Source organism: Bufo gargarizans, chromosome 6, assembly GCF_014858855.1.
Source record: "Bufo gargarizans isolate SCDJY-AF-19 chromosome 6, ASM1485885v1, whole genome shotgun sequence".
NCBI classification, from domain to species: Eukaryota; Metazoa; Chordata; class Amphibia; order Anura; family Bufonidae; genus Bufo; species Bufo gargarizans.
The window spans coordinates 240,690,881-240,715,756 of NC_058085.1; the positions used below are offsets into that span (position 1 = coordinate 240,690,881).

General features: G+C 43.6%; 1 protein-coding gene across 3 annotated transcripts in view; it reads left to right on the forward strand.

The window, feature by feature from the left end:
* LOC122941338 (gastrula zinc finger protein XlCGF26.1-like) overlaps nt 1-24,876 on the forward strand; it is a 56,070-nt gene that overhangs the window by 21,770 nt on the left and 9,424 nt on the right. For 2 of the 3 annotated variants that reach the window (XM_044298480.1, XM_044298481.1), the window contains exons 5-8: nt 9,103-9,191; nt 9,663-9,777; nt 11,133-11,675; nt 14,247-14,303. In XM_044298480.1, coding sequence (XP_044154415.1) covers nt 9,103-9,191; nt 9,663-9,777; nt 11,133-11,675; nt 14,247-14,303 — 804 coding nt within the window. The remainder of the gene's footprint in view (nt 1-9,102; nt 9,192-9,662; nt 9,778-11,132; nt 11,676-14,246; nt 14,304-24,876) is intronic. The other variant, XM_044298482.1, reaches the window with a different exon arrangement.

The following is a 24,876-nucleotide window of genomic DNA, read 5'->3' on the forward strand; positions in this document are numbered from 1 at the left end:
GAGAATGTAAAAATGAGATATACAAGGGAGAAGGTGAGTTGAAAGGGGTTCAACAGACCAAGGGAAATGGAGAAATGTACGAAAGCGCCAATCCAAGCTGAGAGTAGGTGGAGAATGTACTGTCCCGGTGGTACAGTAGTACAAAATAAAGGGAAAATTAGAACAGACAATGGTCACTTCCAGCAGCAGCAGGAGATTAAAACACAAGGTTAAAAACAAGAGATAAAAGCATGAGATATAATGTATGGGAAGTGGTGGAGTGGACCTCAGCGCGCCAAATTTGTAAACTACCAGGTAATTGATCTGTGTATTTATAGGCCTGACATGCCAACAGTACCACTGTATTTTACTTTCTCCTGATGAAGGGGAAACCTTGATCCCCGAAACGTGTTGAGCCATATATTGTACATTAAAGGTAATTTGATCAGAAGCGCTGTGCCTCGCTGCCATCATTCACTGATTCTACACACGATCCTGGCTGGGGGGGATCCGTCACAGGTGTCATGTGCTTATCCTGCTGACGACCCCCCCCCCCCCGTGAAGTAAGTGACACACTGGATGTTTCCCATCCATTTTATCTCATGCTTTTATCTCTCTTGTTTTTAACCTCGTGTTTTTAATCTCCTGCTGTTGCTGGAAGTGACTATTGTCTGTCTGTTATAATCTTCCCTTTATTTTTTACTATTGTACCACCGGGACAGTACATTCTGGCCTGGAGCCTAAAGGGTTTTGTTTGTCATTTGCTGCCTGCCCAGAGGGGAGGGACCGGCTACAGGTTAAAAGGCTTGTGCCAGCAAGCGGGCGTGTCTTTTCTTTGAAGGAGGGTCACATCGTACCATGTGTTTAGAGGGACCTCATCACTGCCTCCCATGTGAATACAGCAAAGGAACATTCATTTACCCGGTAACTGACTAGAACTATGTGTAATCCTGTTTGTACCATATTACCTGTATTTGTAACCTCAGATCACTGTATATATTGTGTGGTTATAGTGTTATATCTAGTGTGCCCTTAAGGCGATTAAATATATAATTTAATCTTGTGCTATCTTGTATCTCGATCACGAATCCCCACGTCCGTGTTTCGTCCTAGTTATAAGCTACTGCGGGTTGGTTTCTCACCCTATATAATCCAGTTAGCGGACCGGGTTTATATCAAACGATAAGCTGGTGGCAGATTACCCGGGCTGAGAAAGCGCTGTTTTTTACTGCGGCAGTGAAAAGGCTCTCTCAGCTTGTTGCCTCTCTGTGCCCGCATGGACTGGAGGTGTCGTTGTAAACTGTACCAAGCTGACCTTACAGGCTCCTCCAGGAGGGCGTAACGTCACGTCTTGGTAACCAGGGACCATACCGCGTCTCGTGAGCTCAACGTAGTTGACGTCGAGCAGGCACGAGGTGTGGTATCTCACACCCTGTCTTTCGGGCACCTGGTGATCCACAGGGTGGGGCAGTCAAAGCTTTACTACTCTGCCTGTGCTCACCTGTACTAGGCTGTAAAGCCATACCCATATTGACTGGAGCAGTAACCTAGCGTGCACCACTGCCTGTACCTGCAGCTGAGAGCCGAGCAGCCCAGGGGAGTCATTCATTATTCTGTGTGGGGGATGGGTAAGGGGCTGGGGCTTTGTATAGCCATAGATCATAACGGTCACTGTCATGGACACTGTGTATTAAGGTAATAGCACTCATCACCCCTAACATCTCTGGTCAGACAGAGTGTTAAGAAATCCTCCATGTTGTGCTATCCTTTCACAGGAACTGAACCAATACAGGCATATGGAATCAGATATTATAATTGAATCACATCACCACAAAATAAGCATGGTTAAACAATTCATTTTATTGACATCAAAATGTAAACATACAGTGAGGAACAGAAGTATTTGAGCACCCTGCAATTTTGCAAGTTCTCCCACTTAGAAATCATGGAGGGGTCTGAATTTCACATTGTAGGTGCATTCCCACTCTGAGAGACAGAATTAGAAAAAAAAAATCAGGAAATCGCATTGTATGATTTTTATAGCATTTATTTGTCTTGCACTGCTGTACATAAGTATTTGAACACCTGGGAAAATCAGTGTTAATATTTGGTACAGAAGCCTTTGTTAGCAATTACATAGGTCAAACGTTTCCTGTAGTTCTTGACCAGGTTTGCACACACTGCAACAGGGATTTTGGCCCACTCCTCCACAGAGATCTCCTCTAGATCTGTCAGGTGTCGGGGCTGTCGCTGAGCAACACAGAGTTTCAGCTCCCTCCAAAGATGTTCTATTGGATTTAGGTCTGGAGACTTACTAGGCCACTCCAGAACTTTGATATGCTTCTTACGGAGTCACTCCTTGGTTATCCTGGGAAGGAGGTTGTTGCTCAAAATCTCACAATGGCCCCATTAATCCTCTCCTTAATGCAGTGCAGTCATCCTGCCCCCTTCGCAGAATAGCACCACCAAAGCATGATGTTACCACTCCCCATGCTTCACAGTAGGGATGGTGTTCTTGGGGTGCAACTCATCCTTCTTTTTCCTCCAAACACGACGAGCTTCCGTGCAATGTATGATTTAAAACCATGACTGCGTAGTGTTCTACCGACAAGTGACCTTTGAAACTGTGGTCCCACCTCTCCATGTCATTGACCAGCTCCTCCCTTGTAGTTCTGGGATGATTCCTCACCTTTCTTATTATCAGTGATACCCCACGAGGTGAGATCCTGCCTGGAGCCCCAGTCCGAGGGAGACTGACAGTCGTATTAAGCCTCTTCCATTTTATAAGAATTGCTCCAACAGTTGATCTTTTTTCACTAAGCTGCTTGGCAATTGCCCCGTAGCCCTTTCCAGCCTTGTGGAGGTCCACAATTTTGTCACTGGTGTCTTTAGACGGCTCTTTGGTCTTGCCCATGGTAGTAGTTGTCATCTGACTGATTGTGGGGTGGACAGGTGTCTTTAAAGAGCTCAGACAGGTGCTACTAAGTTAGATTAATGAGTGGAGTAGAGGTGGACTTTTTAAAGTCACAGTAACAGGTCTTTGAGAACCAGATTTCTTGCTGTTTCTCAGGTGTTCAAATACTTCTGTTCTTCACTGTAATTAGCAAGACATAGACAAATTAAAGATAAAAAAACAACACTATGATGGTGGTCTGGAAATGGCATATACATGAAGAAAGTGCCAGTGCAATACTAAATAAACTGGTGGAAGAGGTAGTTAAAAAAATTTTACTGTTGAAAATTTCCTATAACTTAAGAAGCTTTATATAAACATGGTTCACACAGAACCTATGGCCACTGAACAAAAGGGGAATAATCAACTTAAAAAGACAAAACCTAATTATAATACCAACCAATAAAAAAAACGGTATTGTAGCAAACCACCACCATGACTGGTGGAGTAGCAGTGCGGAATGAAAAAATAAACAAATATATATATATATATATATATATATATATAACAGACCAAAAGTTTGGACACGCCTCCTCATTTAAAGAGTTTTCTTTATTTTCGTGACTATGAAAATTGTAGATTCACACTGAAGGCATCAAAACTATGAATTAACACATGTGGAATTATATACATAACAAAAAAGTGTGAAACAACTGAAAATATGTCATATTCTAGGTTCTTCAAAGTAGCCACCTTTTGCTTTGATTACTGCTTTGCACACTCTTGGCATTCTCTTGATTAGCTTCAAGAGGTAGTCACCTGAAATGGTTTTCACTTCACAGGTGTGCCCTGTCAGGTTTAATAAGTGGGATTTCTTGCCTTAGAAATGGGGTTGGGACCATCAGTTGCGTTGTGGAGAAGTCAGGTGGATGCACAGCTGATGGTCCTACTGAATAGACTGTTAGCTGCTTTTTTCTTGCCATAATACAAATTCTAAGTAAAGAAAAACGAGTGGCCATCATTACTTTAAGAAATGAAGATCAGTCAGTCTGAAAAATTGGGAAAACTTTGAAAGTGTCCCCAAGTGCAGTCACAAAAACCATCAAGCGCTACAAAGAAACTGGCTCACATGCGGACTGCCCCAGGAGCCAGAGGATAAGTTCATCCGAGTCACCAGCCTCAGAAATTGCAGGTTAACAGCAGCTCAGATTAGAGACCAGGTCAATGCCACGCAGAGTTCTAGCAGCAGACACATCTCTAGAACAACTGTTAAGAGGAGACTGTGTGAATCAGGCCTTAATGGTAGAATATCTGCTAGGAAACCACTGCTAAGGACAGGCAACAAGCAGAAGAGACTTGTTTGGGCTAAAGAACACAAGGAATGGACATTAGACCAGTGGAAATCTGTGCTTTGGTCTGATGAGTCCAAATTTGAGATCTTTGGTTCCAACCACTGTGTCTTTGTGCGACGCAGATATATATATATATATATATATATATATATATATATATATATATATATATATATATATATATATATATATATATATTGATGTGGTCAGGGACATTAACCATTAGGTGTAGACAATTATGAGAAGTCAAACCAATAAGCAAAGAGGTATATGATTATATTCATAATTGCCACCAATGCATCAAACATACCTGTAGATAATAATTACATAGGCTGCTGCCTTTTATTGCATGGCGCGCTAAGTTAGTCTGTGCGTGTGATGTTGTGCAGTCCATGTCATCTCAGAGCCAGGGACACGTCATGAGCTGGCACATGCGGAGAGCGCACACCAAGGCAGCTATATTTAATGTGGTATGCTGCCTAGGTTAGCGTGATGGCAATGAGAGATATTGCAATCCTAATACAAAATAATAAAAACAATTATAACATAACTGGAATTCAAAATACATAATTAAGCATTATTATAGACATGATTAACATATTTAATTTATGCATACATGATTGAAGCAAAACAATGAGCACCCATACCAAGACATAATAAGGATGTGCAAACTGCATAAAGTACTGTAAGTACAGAACCCATATATATGGGGTGTGTATGTATGTGTGTGTGTATATACATATACATATATATATATATATATATATATATAATTACACTCACCTAAAGAATTATTAGGAACACCTGTTCTATTTCTCATTAATGAAATTATCTAGTCAACCAATCACATGGCAGTTGCTTCAATACATGTAGGGTTGTGGTCCTGGTCAAGACAATCTCCTGAACTCCAAACTGAATGTCAGAATGGGAAAGAAAGGTGATTTAAGCAATTTTGAGCTTGGCATGGTTTTTGGTGCCAGACGGGCCGGTCTGAGTATTTCACAATCTGCTCAGATACTGGGATTTTCACGCACAACCATTTCTAGGGTTTACAAAGAATGGTGTGAAAAGTGAAAAACATCCAGTATGCGGCAGTCCTGTGGGCGAAAATGCCTTGTTGATGCTAGAGGTCAGAGGAGAATGGGCCGACTGATTCAAGCTGATAGAAGAGCAATGTTGACTGAAATAACCACTCGTTACAACCGAGGTATGCAGCAAAGCATTTGTGAAGCCACAACACGCACAACCTTGAGGCAGATGGGCTACAACAGCAGAAGACCCCACCGGGTACCACTCATCTCCACTGCAAATAGGCTACAATTTGCACAAGCTCACCAAAATTGGACTGTTGAAGACTGGAAAAATGTTGCCTGGTCTGATGAGTCTCGATTTTTGTTGAGACATTCAAATGGAAGAGTCCGAATTTGGCGTAAACAGAATGAGAACATGTATCCATCATGCCTTGTTACCACTGTGCAGGCTGGTGGTGGTGGTGGTGTAATGGTGTGGGGGATGTTTTCTGGGACACTTTAGGCCCCTTAGTGCCAATTGGCCATCGTTTAAATGCCACGGGCTACCTGAGCATTGTTTCTGACCATGTCCATCCCTTCATGACCACCATGTACCCATCCTCTGATGGCTACTTCCAGCAGGATAATGCACCATGTCACAAAGCTCGAATCATTTCAAATTGGTTTCTTGAACATGACAATGAGTTCACTGTACTAAAATGGCCCCCACAGTCACCAGATCTCAACCCAATAGAGCATCTTTGGGATCTGGTGGAACGGGAGCTTCGTGCCCTGGATGTGCATCCCTCAAATCTCCATCAACTGCAAGATGCTATCCTATCAATGTGGGCCAACATTTCTAAAGAATGCTATCAGCACCTTGTTGAATCAATGCCACGTAGAATTAAGGCAGTTCTGAAGGCAAAAGGGGGTCCAACACCGTATTAGTATGGTGTTCCTAATAATTTTTTAGGTGTGTGTGTGTGTGTATGTATGTATGTGTGTGTGTGTATATATATATCACACACAAAGAAAGGACAGCAGCACTTGTTTGTGAAGCCGGGTGCAAAATCCTCTGACCTTAGGCTGGTTGGTCAAAATAATTGTAGATCTCTCAAAGAAGAGGCAGCACTCCAGGATAAAAAGTGAATTGACCCGCTTTATTTCCCCTGTGCAACGTTTCAACTGCTCAGTGCAGTCTTTCTCAAGCATAACAATGGTGTCACAGCATCTACATTATACCCATAATGCTTAGTGGGTTAATTAACAAGTGATTGACAATAGCATGATCAAAGATTTAGAAAAATATATAAAGCATACATTACATTAAAAGTTTTTTACATGATTACACGTGAATTCATTGTATCTCATATACATGGATCACAATTTTGTATACATAGTCAAACCTCATAAGTGATTTACAAAAAGACCGCAAACAAATAGGCCTAATTATTAGTGTCTCGTGCATTTGTGTCAGTGATCACCTGAAAGTGCTAATTGGGCAGTCAATAGGTCGCATACTTTAAAAAACGTATAGTGTGTGGTATCATGACGGCTGCCGTCTTGGCGTCCCCAAGGTCCCACTGCGCAAGCTCTGTAACCTGGATACCGGCGTATACACTCAAAAACCGCGCCCAATCATGACGCTGGTCATGACGTGCACACCGGCCGCCAGGCACCACCTCCGATGCATGACGATGCAGGCGGCAGCGTCTCCCTGTCTGGCCTCTCGGTCACATGACTAGTCACGTGAGTCGTAGCCTGGCTACTGGGAAGCGCTTACCCCCCCAGAGCACCGCAAAACACAGGACCAGTAAGAGCACAGCAGTGGAGCCTAAAAGGAGAAAAAAGGAACAAACAGCGAACGATCGGGTTGTAAAACTACTCACTAAATGATTATTGTAAATAAATCGGGATATCAAGTCGGAAATATCGGAGGATTGTGTATCACTATCACTCTCTTCATTCACAGTATATTCACTCTGTCACTCATTCGTCTCTCTTTTTCTCACAACTTTAATACTATTATAATAAAAAAATATATAATAAAGTATGCTAATCACTATAATATATGCCTATTGAGATATATATATATATATATATATATACACACACACACAATGTATAGCAATATATTTATAAATCAATTAAAATCCATATTGTGTGTGTGTGTGTGTGTGTGTGTATATATATATATATATATATATATATATATACCAATAGGCACATATTACAGTGATTAGCATACTTTAGTATATATTTTTTTTTATTATAATAGTATTAAAGTTGTGAGAAAAAGAGAGACGAATGAGTGACAGCGTGAATATACTGTGAATGAAGAGAGTGATAGTGATGCACTCGGCTGTCCGTTCCAAATGAGTTTTGTTATGTTGGCAAGGAAGCCCCAGACATACTCCGGACTTTCAGGATATAATTATGTATGTTCTGTGCTGGAACTACTCCAGGGCGATGCTGGTCCTCTAGATGGAGATCATCAACACCCTTAGAAGTTTGAAGTCCAGAGTATGTATGGGGTTTCCTTGCTGACATAACAATACTCATTTGGTACAGAGAGCTGAGTGTATGTATGGTGGGACTGGGAAGACCCTTGGACGAGAGCAGTTCCTCTATTTGGGGATTTGCCTAGTCTCGGGATTTATAAGGACCAGGGCGCGGATGGTGACAGGTTGTCCCCTTGTCGAGGGTGAAAGCTAGTGGACAGGAGCGTGCACCTTACTGGTCACTAGTTTATTGTGGCCTTTAGTATATTCTCTTACTATATTCGCTATAGAATGGAGACCACAGCATAGCCCGTATAACGGACTGCAATTTTAGGGTCCAGATATGACCTACTATGGCTGACTCTTAGATGTATAGGTTTATTTAGATGCGTTACATTGCCGCAGAGATGGTCTTTGGTCTCCTTACCCCGGTGTATATCCACACCTTATAGACCTAATTAATGATACCACAAGCAGCAGACTCATTTATGCTCCGCAGCAGTACAGAACCCAGTAGCAGATCTGTTTACTTTGGGCCCCCTAATAATGCATACAGTGAATAGGCGGTAGGTCACTCCCATCTTTACATATACTATATTGGGACACTATGTTTAGTAACTAATTAACATCTAATTTTGTCTCTGCAATATATGCACGGCCCGGACAGATAATAATTTTCACCATAAGGCACCTCCTGTTTACCCATACATTTTACTGAGGCAGATGGCTTCTCTGTCTCGCAATGTGACGTCGGGACGTGCAGTACTGCAGAAGGGAGTGCGTGCAGCGCCCCGGCTATCGGGCTACCCAGCATGTATTGACATGCGCGGATAGCCATACCTGATTTGGATATGTGCAGTTTATCCTACTTGGCGGGCAAACTAATATCTGGATTCCTGCTCTGATACACACGCGGATGTCTTGGGTCGACGCCACAAAAGTGATACATGGACCCGATCTCCCCTCAGACACCTCTCATATGTATGCTTCACGTTTCCTTTTTTTTTTTTTTTTTACAAAGTATGATTATATTTGTATATATTTTTATGTACCTAATGGTTTATCACATGACTCAAGGGGTGGTTCTAGCCCCAAGGGGTGGGCCAAGGACCACAGCGTATACACTCTTTAACAGGTGTGTATATATATATATATATATATATATATATATACTGAACACTGGTGTCTATTGTCACTCTGCTTGAAAAAGACTCACTGTAGTCGAAACGTTGGATCTTTGGTGAATAAATTAGGAATTGCACTGAAGACATCGAGTGCTGCAGTGCTAAATTGTTTGACATTGTCCACGTGCCATCACATTGGTAGATGTGGGACAGTGTATTCAGCAATGCGTATATTTCTTTCAGACGGATCCAGTGACAAACGACAAACATCTTCCAGTCCTCTCCATTCAGATTATACAGAGGAAGAGAAAAGTGGTCCACATGATGATGTGGTAGGTTGAACTGAAAATGCTGCCAAATGCAGTCATATAGAAGTATAAGAAACTTTTAAATACATAAAGGGAATAAACAAGGTAAAAGAGGAGAGAATATTTAAAAGAAGAAAAACTGCTACAAGAGGACATAGTTTTAAATTAGGGGGGCAAAGGTTTAAAATTAATATCAGGAAGTATTACTTTACTGAGAGAGCAGTGGATGCATGGAATAGCCTTCCTGCAGAAGTGGTAGCTGCAAATACACTGAAGGAGTTTAAGCATGCATGGGATAGGCATAAGGCCATCCTTCATATAAGATAGGGCCAGGGGCTATCCATAGTACTTAGTATATTGGGCAGACTAGATGGGCCAAATGGTTCTTATCTGCCAACACATTCTATGTTTCTATACATTTGGAAGCATATAGTTTCAGATCTTACTTTGGTACGCTATGTCATACTTTTTTCTTTATTGTTCCCGGTTTACTAGGGTCAGGAATCACTTCAGATTAAGGTTGAAGTTGTAGAGGAGGAAGAAGACAAGTTGTACAGTAGTGGTGATGTGCTGTGCAAGCAGGAGGAAGTCCCAGTAGACATCGCTGCAGGTGAGGAATAAATCAGAAACCACCATTGTCTGAGATAGCAAAGTCCCCCCCCTTCTCATTCATTTACAGTATATTGTTTTCAGTGAATGACTGTGACTAGTAGGGTAATAGTAAATTGATAGATATACATGTACAGTACAATAAGCTATAATATCCTATTTTCATTCTGTTTTAGAAGACCATTCCTCTTAAGGAATATTTTAGTGGAGTTTGGTGTTGCATGTGCAATTAAAATAAAAAGGTGTTTTACAGAACTTAACTTAGGCTAGTTTCACACTAGCGGAAGCCTTCTCCGGCAGGCTGACTATAATGGTGGCAGCACAGCAAACATGCTGAGAGGCCGCCGGAATAAAACTAGGACCATGCCGTGCTGCAGCCAGAACTCCAGCCCGCCCCCATTATAGTCAATAGGGCCGGAGCGGACCTAGCGGCAGCATGAAGCAGTCAGTCTGTACACCCACCAGAACAGCCTGCCGGAGGAGGCTGCCGCTAGTGTGAAAGTTGCCTTAGTGTTGGTCATACTGCTAGGACCCTATCTGAAGGGGCCGATGGAGCACCCCATCTCTATTCTTCACACAAAGTCCCTGATTTATCAAGACCAATGTGCTACACTAGTCATGATAGGACCAGGTCAGCCAGAGGAGGCATTTAATTTTTGACGAGGTGCTGGCCTTGTGATACATTAAAGGGGTATTCCAGTTAGAAAAAGTTATTTAGTATTAGATCGGTGATGGTCTTACTGCTGGGACCCCTACAGATCACAAGAACAGGGACCTCTACACTATGAAGCCTCCCCTGAAATGAATGGAGTGGCTGGTTGGAATTGTCGCCACTGTTCTGTTCAATGATTGTGATTCGTGGGGGTCCCAGCTGTAGGAGGCCCACTGACCTAATAGTTATCCCCTATGCTGTGGAAACACCCCTTTAAATGCCTCCTCTGTGTGCCAGATTGAATTCTACACCAGCTTGCAGCTGGCGTAAATATCATTCATTATTTACACCAGTTTTTGGCTTAAATAATGATAAATGAGCCATGGCCAAAGGCTCCACCCACAAATCCTGCCATCGCCTTGCCCTCTTTTCAGAAATTGCGTAAAAATGCCAATTGCAACTAATCTAATCGCAATGGCATTTAAAATGCTGCAAAACCAGGTTTTGCGACTTTTTAACTCCAAATCCCTGGTGTAGGGGATAATAAATCTCCCCCTTATCATACATGTGGCTGTGCCTGGTACTTCAGCCCATTTACTTGAATTGCTGTACCACATGGGGGTTGTATTCTATTGTATTCTTAATTTTTAGTTTTTGAGTAAAGTTTTTGTCATCTTTAAGAACTGCTATTTGTTTATCCCCAGCGAATGCACACAACATCAGGAATTCTTCTGCAGATTGGGAATTAGAAGATAACAATGACTTGGATAATTCCCCAGAAGAAAGCTGCAGTTTTCAAAACAGGCATTCTGGACTCCAGGATGTCGATATAAATGATATTAATGAGCTTTCCTATGATGTGGACATGACTCCTGATAAAGCATTTTTTTCACTGTATGGTGCAGCTCACAGTGACAAAATTTTCACCTGTATAGACTGTGGTAAGTGTTTCACCCAGCATGATGCACTGTTGATACACCAGAGGGCTCATGTGGAGGAGAAGTCATATCCATGCTCTAACTGTGGGAAGTTTTTCAAGAAGAAATCAAACCTTATTCAGCACCAGAAAATCCACACTGGTGAGAAACCGTTCCTCTGCTCTGACTGTGGTAAAAGTTTTACGCGGAAAGCTGATCTCGTAAAACATCAGAGAATCCATACAGGAGAGAAGCCATTTCCATGTTCTGAGTGCGGCAAATGTTTTACCCAGGTATCCGCTCTAATAAGACATCGGAGATTCCATTCAGGTGAGAAACCCTTTCCATGTCCTGATTTTAGGAATTGCTTAATATATAGACAAACTCCAATGAGATTTCAGAAAACTCATGTGTGGGATAGAGGGGAACATTTTCGCTTGAAAGTTTTACATGGATGCGAAAATTTTATTTATTTTTTTAAACCAGTAAAGTATTATTTTTAAATCCACTTAAAATAATTATAATACAATTATGTCTAAAGCTCAGATTAAGTCCTTGGGTAAACGGTGGGACCCAGAATGGAAAACAGACTGGGTAGTGGAAAATAGCTGGCGCTGGCAGTGGCAATACTTGGTTTGGGCATAGTCTGAAATCCCCATCATTGGAGTTGTCCAAGTTAGCTCTTGTGCTACTGTACTATTGAAATCAATGCCTCTCCTTTATATCAGTATTTTAGTTTTATGTTCTCTCAGTAGTATTCAGTTATGCCATTTTAAATTTTTTGGAAATTTTAAGTAAAATGAGTCTAAAGACTTCTGTCAATGTTTGAGTCTTTAAAGGGATTCTGTCACCAGGTTTGACCCCTGTCAGATAAAAATATGCTGATGTTCAGGGTGTCTTCACGATTCCTAATGTGGGCTTATAAATGTCATCTGTAGGCTCATTTAGCTAAAAAAAACAGCTATTACTAACCTGTCAGTCAAACAAATAAGGTGCCCAAGGGGATGTTAATGGATGCAAGGCGCCGCCGCCGTTCGTGCCCAGCGCCGCCTTTCCAGACTTCTGCGCCGCCTCCTAATCCTCTGTGCCGCCTCTCGCTTTCCCTCCCTCCCCCCTCCTCCTGCTGTAAGATCTCGCGCATACAGGGGTTGAGCGAAGTGCCGGCGCATGCGCACTTCGCTGTATGAATCCAAATGGAGAAGTCCGCACGGGCGCATCAGGCAGAGCCCTGTGCACAAGCGCAAGATGTTACAGCAGAAGGAGGGGGGAGGTAGGGAGAGCGAGAGGCGGCACAGAGGATTAGGAGGTGGCGCAGAGGTCAAGAAAGGCGGCGCTGGGCACGAACGGCGGCGGGTGCGGCCGGCACCTTGTATCCATTTACATCCCCTTGGGCACCTTATTTTTTTGACTGACAGGTTAGTAATAGCTGTTTTTTTAGCAAAATGAGCCTACAGATGACATTTATAAGCCCACATTAGGAATCGTGAAGACACCCTGAACATCAGCATATTTTTATCTGACAGGGGTCAAACCTGGTGACAGAATCCCTTTAAGGTGTCTTTTTAGCCTTGTTTGGATAAAACTTTTTCTAGTTACGTTAATTTTTGTCACTAAGCATGTAGAGGAAGCTTCTATGATTGCCATAAACAGCTGTCTAGGTAAGTCGAATCATAAAGAGCAGTAATAATCTGTGGCCCATCTAGCTTTATGTACTCCATGACTATATTGTCCGCTTTGAATGGTTGTAACCAGGTTTGAGAATCTTGCAGGCTATGAATTCCAACACCCATCCCACTAGACTGTTCTACTGGGATACAGAAAAGATGCTCCCAAATTGTTATTTTAAAGGGGTTGTCCGGGTTAAGAGCTGAACCTGGACATGCCTCTATTTTCACCCACGCAGCCCCCCTGACTTGAACATCGGAGCAGTTCATGCTCCAATGCTCTCCTTTGCCCTGCGCTAAATCTTGCAGGGCAAAGGCATTTTTAGGAGTTCCGGTGAGGAACTGGGCTCTCAATAGGGCTGCCAGGAAGCCCGGTGACGTCACCGGCACTGATGGGCTGGCTTTAACGCTGCCCTAGCCAGTAAAACGTCTTGGGCAGCGCTAAAGCACTTCCATCAGAGCCGGTGACTTCACCGAACACACTGCCGGGCGGAAGCCCTCCCCCGGCAGTGTGGTGTTGTAAACAAAATAGCCCGTGCCCTGCGCGATCCAGCACAGGCCAAGGGAGCGCATCGGAGTATGAGATGCTCCAATGCTAGCATCAGGGGGGCTGAGTGAAAATATGGGTATATCCAGGTGTGTGTGATGTATGTATATACACTCACCTAAAGAATTATTAGGAACACCATACTAATACGGTGCCTTCAGAACTGCCTTAATTCTACGTGGCATTGATTCAACAAGGTGCTGATAGCATTCTTTAGAAATGTTGGTAGGATAGGATAGCATCTTGCAGTTGATGGAGATTTGAGGGATGCACATCCAGGGCACGAAGCTCCCGTTCCTCCGCATCCCAAAGATGCTCTAATGGGTTGAGATCTGGTGACTGTGGGGGCCATTTTAGTACAGTGAACTCATTGTCATGTTCAAGAAACCAATTTGAAATGATTCGAGCTTTGTGACATGGTGCATTATCCTGCTGGAAGTAGCCATCAGAGGATGGGTACATGGTGGTCATGAAGGGATGGACATCGTCAGAAACAATGCTCAGGTAGCCCGTGGCATTTAAATGATGGCCAATTGGCACTAAGGGGCCTAAAGTGTGCCCAGAAAACATCCCCCACACCATTATACCACCACCACCAGCAGCCTGCACAGTGGTAACAAGGCATGATGGATACATGTTCTCATTCTGTTTACGCCAAATTCGGACTCTACCATTTGAATGTCTCAACAGAAATCGAGACTCATCAGACCAGGCAACATTTTTCCAGTCTTCAACAGTCCAATTTTGGTGAGCTTGTGCAAATTGTAGCCTCTTTTTCCTATTTGTAGTGGAGATGAGTGGTACCTGGTGGGGTCTTCTGCTGTTGTAGCCCATCTGCCTCAAGGTTGTGCGTGTTGTGGCTTCACAAATGCTTTGCTGCATACCTCTGTTGTAACGAGTGGTTATTTCAGTCAACGTTGCTCTTCTATCAGCTTGAATCAGTCGGCCCATTCTCCTCTGACCTCTAGCATCAACAAGGCATTTTCGCCCACAGGACTGCCGCATACTGGATGTTTTTCCCTTTTCACACCATTCTTTGTAAACCCTAGAAATGGTTGTGCGTGAAAATCCCAGTAACTGAGCAGATTGTGAAATACTCAGACCGGCCCGTCTGGCACCAACAACCATGCCACGCTCAAAATTGCTTAAATCACCTTTCTTTCCCATTCTGACATTCAGTTTTGAGTTCAGGAGATTGCCTTGACCAGGACCACAACCCTACATGCATTGAAGCAACTGCCATGTGATTGGTTGACTAGATAATCGCATTAATGAGAAATAGAACAGGTGTTCCTAATAATTCTTTAGGTGAGTGTGTGTATATGTATGTATGTATATATAAATATATATATATGTGTGTGTGTGTCGGGTCCATAAATATTGGGACATCAACACAATTCTAAAGTTTTTGGCTCTATACACCACCACAATGGATTTGAAGTGAAACTAACAAGATGTGCTTTAACTGCAGACTGTCAGTTTTAATTTGAGGGTAATTACATCCAAATCAGGTGACCGGTGTAGGAATTACAACAGTTTGCATACGTGCCTCCCACTTGTTAAGGGACCAAAAGTAATGGAACAGAATCATAATCATAAATCAAACTTTCCCTTTTTAATACTTGGTTACAAATCCTTTGCAGTCAATTACAGCCTGAGGTCTGGAACGCATAGACATCACCAGGCGCTGAGTTTCATCCCTGGTGATGCTCTGCCAGGCCTTCTCTGGAACGGTCTTCCGTTCCTGCTTGTTCTTGGGGCATTTTCCCCTTCAGTTTTCTCTTCAGCAAGTGAAATGCATGCTCATTCGGATTCAGGTCAGGTGATTGACTTGCCCATTGCATAACATTCCACTTCTTTCCCTTAAACTCTTTGGTTGCTTTTGCAGTATGCTTTGGGTCATTCTCTATCTGCACTGTGAAGCGTCATCCAATGAGTTCTGAAGCATTTGGCTGAATATGAACAGATAATATTGTCCGAAACACTTCAGAATTCATCCTGCTGCTTTTGTCAGCAGTCACATAATCAATAAATACAAGAGAACCAGTTCCATTGGCAGCCATACATGCCCACACCATGACACTACTACCACCATGCTTCCCTTATGAGGTGGTATGCTTAGGATCATGAGCAGTTCCTTTCCTTCTCCATACTGTTCTCTTCCCATCACTCTGGTACAAGTTGATCTTGGTCTCATCTGTCCATAGGATGTTGTTCCAGAACTGTAAAGGGGTTATCTGGCCTTCCTGTTTTTGAGGCTCACCAATGGTTTACATCTTGTGGTGAACCCTCTGTATTCACTCTGGTGAAGTCTTCTCTTGATTGTTGACTTTGACACACCTACACCTACCTCCTGGAGAGTGTTCTTGATCTGGCCAAATGTTGTGAAGAGTGTTTTCTTCACCACGGAAAGAATTCTTCGGTCATCCACCACAGTTGTTTTCCGTGGTCTTCCGGGTCTTTTGGTGTTGCTGAGCTCACAAGTGCTTTCCTTTTTAAGAATGTTCCAAACAGTTGTTTTGGCCACGCCTAACGTTTTTGCTATCTCTCTGATGTTTTTTTTTCTTGTTTTTTTTTCAGCCTAATGATGGCTTGCTTCACTGATAGTGACAGCTCTTTGGATCTCATCTTGAGAGTTGACAGCAACAGATTCCAAATGCAAATAGCACACTTGAAATGAGCTCTGGACCTTTTATCTGCTCATTGTAATTGGGATAATGAGGGAATAACACACACCTGGGCATGGAACAGTTGAGAAGCCAATTGTCCCATTACTTTTTGTCCCTTAAAAGTAATGGGACAATGTGGGAGGCACATATGCAAACTGTTGTAATTCCTACACCGTTCACCTGATTTGGATGTAAATACCCTCAAATTAAAGCCTTGCTACCTGTTTGGCGTGAAAAGAGGTTGGTGCTGCTATCAGCAAGGCCTCTTTGAGGCAGAATTGCCGCATGGTGTGAATTGCCACCAACACCGCAAGGTGACTTTTTTTTAGTTTTGAATATGCTTGTTCTGTCACTTGCCTAAAGTGTGAATAAAACACTGAACTGTTTGATCCAAAGAACTTGTTGTAGCCTCTATACTGCGCCCGCTAATCCTGTCTACCAGAGCAAGTCCCCACAAATGGTGGAGGATGTTTGCAAAAGCAGTGAGGCTGGCGAGAACGCCAATATTTTTGGTTTCTGCATTTTTCGTACATTAAACCAGCTGCATTACAACCAGTACCCCACGACCAAATGGAGGCTGTTGTGGAGGCTAATCTGCAGCAGCGAGAGACAAACCTGCAGCAACGGGAGGCTAATAAGCAACAGCAGGAGACTAATCAGTTGCAGGAGCAACCTCGAGCGTCCACAATGCCCGGAAAGCAGTCCGTGCCGCAAATTCCTAAGATGGCCCCGAGACGACTACATTGAAACCTACCTGGCGATGTACGAGAAAGTGGCCATCAGGGAAAAGCTACCCTGTGACCAGTGGGCTGAGGTCGTCGCTCCATTCGTGTTCCTCCGATTCCCAGCGGGTGTATTTCGACTTTCCGGACGATCAAGCGGCCAACTACGGGAAAGTCAAGGGTGAGATTCCGGCAAGACTTGAGGGTGAATGTGTTGGTCCGGGCCCAATAGGTGCATCAGTGGAGGTTCAACCCGGCTGAGCCTGCAAGATCCCAGTATTCTAACTTACTTCACCTCTTGCAAAAATGGCTATAGCACGATGTGCTGAGTCCCACTGCTATGTTGGATCATCTGTTAGCCTATATGTTCTGGAGGGCTTTGCCATACCCTCTCCAGCACTGGATCGGTCAGGTGTCTCCTGGCAATGCCCTTGAGATGGTGGACCTGGTGGAACGCTATGAAGCTACCAGGAATCTAAAGGAGGGTTCTGTCGGGAGGGGGGTCAGCAAACCCCAGAAATCTCCACCCCAGGCCCGAAGATTTGAGCCGATAAAACCCGCCCGGGATGTACCCACGGCGAACCTGGCTCCGATAGTCTGCTGGCGGTGTCAGGAGCCTGGCCACGTAAGAGCTGACTGTCCCCATTAGGTTGAGCCCATGGACACTAACTGTGGCTACCTCGTAAATAAAGACCGGCACTCGCTTGATGAATATTCTTGTGGGTTTATTCAAATAAAGAAGAAAATCCACAGCACTCCTCAGTTCTGGTGAATAAGCTGGTTACTTTATTAGTAACAGCAGCATTGGAATAGCAACGTTTCAACCATCTCTGGTCTTTATCAAGCTATGAGATCATATAGTGACATGTGCCTTTAAATAGTGACTCAATGGGTGTGTCTCCCATCAATAGAACAGCAAAAATCAACATGTGAGATAACTTCAGTGTTTAAGATTCAGCCTATCAGGTGGCTGGGTGTAGTTAATTGAATCATTAACTTATTGTTTATGCATAAAATGACATAATACTTACTGGTGGGGGAGGGACCATGTGAAAACCGCGCTCAGTCAGGAGGTGAAATGGCGCCAAAAACCGGCATGTTCCAATTCCATATGCGCCTGCGCCGAGTCCCCACATCCACAGGGGGAAGGATTCTAAGGCGGCCAATAGAAAAATCGGGTGCCCGTGACGTCTGCTGTTGCCGGGGGCGGGGGGCAGATCCCAGTGACGGGAATGTCCTCCGGCCGCGGCGCCAATCAGAGCACAGGCACCGATGACGTCTATTGTTGCTAGGGAGAGTCAGCAGTCCAAAGCTGAGCTAGGATCGCTTCCCCTTCACAGCAACTGTACATGCCATACATATATGCAACTGGGGGAGAACCGGGGTGATGATAGCATATTAAGCCTGAGGATCCCATCTGGCTGGGATCGTTGTTCAGACAATTCCAGCTGTCACTTGGGTACTCATACTAGGCTGTGGCCCCTACATGGACATGGCCAACACTAGGTTAGCCATCAGTCCCTAGAAGAGGGGCCACATGCCGACATTCATACATCCCCCATCTGTGTACAGCATAAACCACAGAATTCCTTGAGTGTGTTTATTCTGTGACAGGGGTTGCTTAACATGGTAGTGTCCCCCCGGCCGCTCATTGTTTAGATAGCGACCGGGGGCGACGCCACCCTGTTCATACATACTCATTAAAGGGCTGCTAATGCATCAAACTTACCCCCGCGGTTCCCGTGTAGCCGCTGAAGGAGTATGACAGTGATAGAGGTCTTGGTCATTGTGGAATCTGTGTAGGCGCAGCTGGAGAGGTAGTCGGGTGAAGAAACTAATAAAACCTGGTTTCACATGGAGGACCCCCTGTAAGGTAAAGGTGACTAAAGTGATTAAAATAAACACAACAATTATCTATTGTTGGGCACTCTACTTATGATAAAATCGTCCGTAGCAAAGTCATGAATAGAGATTGGGCAGGACATAACCTGGGGAAAAAATAATTAATGTAAGAAGATGCTCAAATTAAAGTCCCTATTGAGTCCCTTCGGTTCCAGCGTATCAAGTCTGTGGATCCATTTTAGTTCTAATTTCTTAAGTAGAGTCTCTCCATCCCCACCTCTCCTCAGTTGTGGGACTCCATCGATGACTTGAAATCTCAACTGTGAGATATTGTGTTTTTACAAAGTGTTCTGGGACAGGTAGTTCAAGGACGTGTTTGCGTATCTTAGATTTATGTTGGGTGAGTCTTTTTTTGATCTCCTGTGTGGTCTCGCCCACATATAGCAGTCCGCAGGGACATTGTAGAATATAGATAACAAATGACGAGTTGCATGTGTATAGCTGTTTAATACGGTTTCTAGTACCTGTCCGGGGATGTACAAATGTATTGCCCTTCATCATGCTGTTGCAATGGCAACATCCTAGACAAGGGAAGCTGCCCGTTCTTTTATTTTGTTGTTTTGGGGTATGTGCATCTGCATGTACTAACCTGTCTCGTAGGTTCGTTCCCCTTTTGTAGGAAAATAGGGGGGGATTCTGGAACTCAGGAGTTTCTGGAAAGGCCTGGGTTAAGAGTTTCCAGTTCTTTTTAATGATGGATGAGATTTGGTTGCTCAGGGGGGTATATGTAGACACAAATGGGATTTTTTTGAGTTGTTCTCTAGGTTTTCTTTTTTCAATCAGTTCCCGTCTGGACATACACTGTACTCTGTCTTTGTGTTTTTGGACCAGTTTAGGGGGATACCCTCTCTTTGTGTAATTTCTTTTAGTCGGGTATGTGTATTCTGTTCCTTACTCACTACCCTCCTAACCCGTAGGAATTGGCTGTATGGGAGCGATTTTACCATCCCGCGTGTGTGTGCACTGTCAAAACGCAGGAGGTTATTTCTGTCAGTTTCCTTGCGGAATAAATCTGTTTGTAGAGTGTTGTTTTCCGTATATACCCTCACGTCCAGGAATTGTAGTTGTTCAGCTGAATATACCTTTGTGAATTGTAATTCCTGGTGTATCCCATTGAGGAAGTCATTGAATCTCTGCAATTGTGGTATACTTCCTGTCCAGATGAAGAAGATATCATCGATATATCTCATCCAGCCTCTCACGTACTGGAAGAAGCCGGATGGATATATGTGGGCCTCCTCAAAATCTGCCATATACATATCTGCGTAGGCTGGCGCCACATTAGATCCACATTATTGTTCGGGGGTGGACTAAAAGTACTCCTAGTGGGTAGACTAAGATTTTTTTGTGTCATTATTTCATTGTTGCTAGGCTGGGCCGTCTTCATCGTGTCCCCCTGTGGTTGATCCATGAAGTGGGCTTTGAGTCTAAGTCGCCTAAAGAAGGCGAACAGGTCCACTTCATAGTTAAACCAGTCAATTTGTGTCGTAGGGCAATATGACAGTCCCCTTTCAAGGAGAGAGAGTTCTGAGTCAGAAAACATATGTGATGATATATTTACCACCAGTGTGTCCCTCATGGTTTTTTCGGACTTGCAATTACTTTCTGTTTAAAGAGGATTTCTATGTCCAGTGTAGAGGAACCGCAATGGGATCTAATGTGGCGCCAGCCTACGCAGATATGTATATGGCAGATTTTGAGGAGGCCCACATATATCCATCCAGCTTCTTCCAGTACGTGAGAGGCTGGATGAGATATATCGATGATATCTTCTTCATCTGGACAGGAAGTATACCACAATTGCAGAGATTCAATGACTTCCTCAATGGGATACACCAGGAATTACAATTCACAAAGGTATATTCAGCTGAACAACTACAATTCCTGGACGTGAGGGTATATACGGAAAACAACACTCTACAAACAGATTTATTCCGCAAGGAAACTGACAGAAATAACCTCCTGCGTTTTGACAGTGCACACACACGCGGGATGGTAAAATCTCTCTCATACAGCCAATTCCTACGGGTTAGGAGGGTAGTGAGTAAGGAACAGAATACACATACCCGACTAAAAGAAATTACACAAAAATTCACGGAGAGAGGGTATCCCCCTAAACTGGTCCAAAAACACAAAGACAGAGTACAGTGTATGTCCAGACGGGAACTGATTGAAAAAAGAAAACCTAGAGAACAACTCAAAAAAATCCCATTTGTGTCTACATATACCCCCCTGAGCAACCAAATCTCATCCATCATTAAAAAGAACTGGAAACTCTTAACCCAGGCCTTTCCAGAAACTCCTGAGTTCCAGAATCCCCCCCTATTTTCCTACAAAAGGGGAACGAACCTACGAGACAGGTTAGTACATGCAGATGCACATACCCCAAAACAACAAAATAAAAGAACGGGCAGCTTCCCTTGTCTAGGATGTTGCCATTGCAACAGCATGATGAAGGGCAATACATTTGTACATCCCCGGACAGGTACTAGAAACCGTATTAAACAGCTATACACATGCAACTCGTCATTTGTTATCTATATTCTACAATGTCCCTGCGGACTGCTATATGTGGGCGAGACCACACAGGAGATCAAAAAAAGACTCACCCAACATAAATCTAAGATATGCAAACACGTCCTTGAACTACCTGTCCCAGAACACTTTGTAAAAACCGGACAAAATATCTCACAGTTGAGATTTCAAGTCATCGATGGAGTCCCACAACTGAGGAGAGGTGGGGATGGAGAGACTCTACTTAAGAAATTAGAACTAAAATGGATCAACAGACTTGATACGCTGGAACCGAAGGGACTCAATAGGGACTTTAATTTGAGCATCTTCTTACATTAATTATTTTTTCCCCAGGTTATGTCCTGCCCAATCTCTATTCATGACTTTGCTACGGACGATTTTATCATAAGTAGAGTGCCCAACAATAGATAATTGTTGTGTTTATTTTAATCACTTTAGTCACCTTTTCCACCTTTACCTTACAGGGGGTCCTCCATGTGAAACCAGGTTTTATTAGTTTCTTCACCCGACTACCTCTCCAGCTGCGCCTACACAGATTCCACAATGACCAAGACCTCTATCACTGTCATACTCCTTCAGCGGCTACACGGGAACCGCGGGGGTAAGTTTGATGCATTAGCAGCCCTTTAATGAGTTTTGCGGATCCGATCCATGGATGCGTGGATCCGTAAAACACATACGGCGTCTGAATGGAGCCTTACAGGGGGTGATCAATGACAGGGGGTGATCAGGGAGTGTATATGGGGTGATCACCCCCCCCCCCCCCCCCGTCACTGATTACCCCCCTGTAAGGCTCCATTCAGACGTCCGTATGTGTTTTGCGGATCCGATCCATAGATGCGTGGATCCGTAAAACACATACGGATGTCTGAATGGAGCCTTACAGGGGGGTGATCACCCCATATACACTCCCTGATCACCCCCTGTCATTGATCACCCCCCTGTAAGGCTCTATTCAGACGTCCGTATGTGTTTTGCGGATCCGATCCGTGGATCCGTAAAAAACATATGGACGTCTGAATGGAGCCTTTCAGGGGGGTGCTCAATGACAGGGGTGATCAGTGACAGGGGGTGATCAGGGAGTGTATATGAGGTGATCACCCCCCTGTCAGGCTCCATTCAGACATTTTTTTGGCCCAAGTTAGCGGAAATAGTTTTTGTTTTTTTTTCTTACAAAGTCTCATATTCCACTAACTTGTGTCAAAAAATTAAATCTCACATGAACTCACGATACCCCTCACGGAATCCAAATGCATAATAGAAAATTCTAGGAACTCACCATGCCCCTCACGGAATACCTTGGGGTGTGTTCTTTCCAAAATGGGGTCACTTGTAGGGTAGTTATACTGCCCAGGCAATTTAGGGGCCCTAATGTGTGCGAAGTAGTTTGAAATCAAAATCTGTAAAAAATGGCCGGTGAAATCCTAAAGGTGCTCTTTGGAATGTGGGCCCCTTTGTCCACCTAGGCTGCAAAAAAGTGTCACACATCTGGTATCGCCGTACTCAGGAGAAGTTGGGGGATGTGTTTTGGGGTGTCATTTTACATATACCCATGCTGGGTGAGATAAATATCTTGGTCAAATGCCAACTTTGTATAAAAAAATGGGAAAAGTTGTCTTTTGCCAAGATATTTCTCTCATCCAGCATGGGTATATGTAAAATTACACCCCAAAACACATTCCCCAACTTCTCCTGAGTACGGCCATCCCACATGTGTGACACTTTTTTGCAGCCTAGGTGGGCAAAGGGGCCACATTCCAAAGAGCACCTTTCGGATTTGACCGGTCATTTTTTACAGATTTTGATTTCAAACTACTTCTCACGCATTTGGGCCCCTAAAATGTCAGGGCAGTATAACTACCCCACAAGTGACCCCATTTTGCAAAGAAGACACCCCAAGGTATTTTGTAATGGGCATAGTGAGTTCATGGAAGTTTTTATTTTTTATCACAAGTTAGTGGAATATGAGACTTAGTAAGAAAAAGAAAATCTTTTTCCGCTAACTTGTGACAAACAAAATAAAAAATTCTAGGAACTCGCCATGCCCCTCACGGAATACCTTGGGGTGTCTTCTTTCCAAAATGGGGTCACTTGTGGGGTAGTTATACTGCCCTGGCATTTTAGAGCCCCTAATGCGTGAGAAGTAGTTTAAAATCCAAATGTGTTAAAAATGCCCTGTGAAATCCTAAAGGTGCTCTTTAGAATGTGGGCCCCTTTGCCCACCTAGGCTGCAAAAAAGTGTCACACATGTGGTATCTCCATACTCAGGAGAAGGTGGGCAATGTGTTTTGGGGTGTATTTTTACATATACCCATGCTGGGTGAGAGAAATATCTCTCTAAAAGTCAACTTTTCCCATTTTTATTATACAAACTTGTCATTATAGAGAGATATTTCTCTCACCCAGCATGGGTATGTGTAAAAAGACACCCAAAACACATTGCCCAACTTCTCCTGAGTACGGCGATACCACATGTGTGACACTTTTTTGCAGCAAAGGGGCCCAAATTCCTTTTAGGAGGGCATTTTTAGACATTTGGATCCCAGACTTCTTCTCACGCTTTTAGGGCCCCTAAAATGCCAGGGCAGTATAAATACCCCACATGTGACCCCATTTTGGAAAGAAGACACCCCAAGGTATTCAGTGAGGAACATGGCGAGTTCATAGAAGAATTTTTTTTTTTTTTGGCACAAGTTAGCGGAAATTGATATTTTTTTTTGTTTTTTCTCACAAAGTCTCCCTTTCTGCTTGGGACAAAAAGTTCAATCTTTCATGGACTCAATATGCCCCTCAGCGATTACCTTGGGGTGTCTTCTTTCCGAAATGGGGTCACATGTGGGGTATTTATACTGCCCTGGCATTTTAGGGTCCCTAAAGCGTGAGAAGGAGTCTGGAATATAAATGTCTAAAAAAATGTATGCCTTTGGATTCCGTGAGGGGTATGGTGAGTTCATGTGATATTTTATTTTTTGTCACAAGTTAGTGGAATATGAGACTTTGTAAGAAAAAAACAAAAAACAAATAAAAAATCAATTTCCACTAACTTGTGCCAAAAGTCTGAATGGAGCCTTACAGGGGGGTTATCAATGACAGGGGGGTGATCAGGGAGTCTATATGGGGTGATCACCACCCTGTCATTGATCAAACCCCCTGTAAGGCTCCATTCAGACGTCTGTTTTGCGGATCCGAAAAACACATACGGACGCCTGAATGGAGCCTTCCAGGGGGGTAATCAATGACAGGGGGGTGATCAGGGAGTCTATATGGGGTAATCAGGGGGTTAATAAGTGACGGGGGGGTGTTTGGTGCTACTTTACAGAGCTGCCTGTGTCCTCTGGTGGTCGATCCAAGTAAAAGGGTCCACCAGAGGACCAGGTAGCAGGTATATTACAGCTGTGTTCTAATTATACGCTAGGTCTTGCCACGAAAGAGCGTAAAAGTGCTTTTCCTGCTGCCCTGTAAAAAAGGCTCGAGGCTATTTTTAGGTGGTGT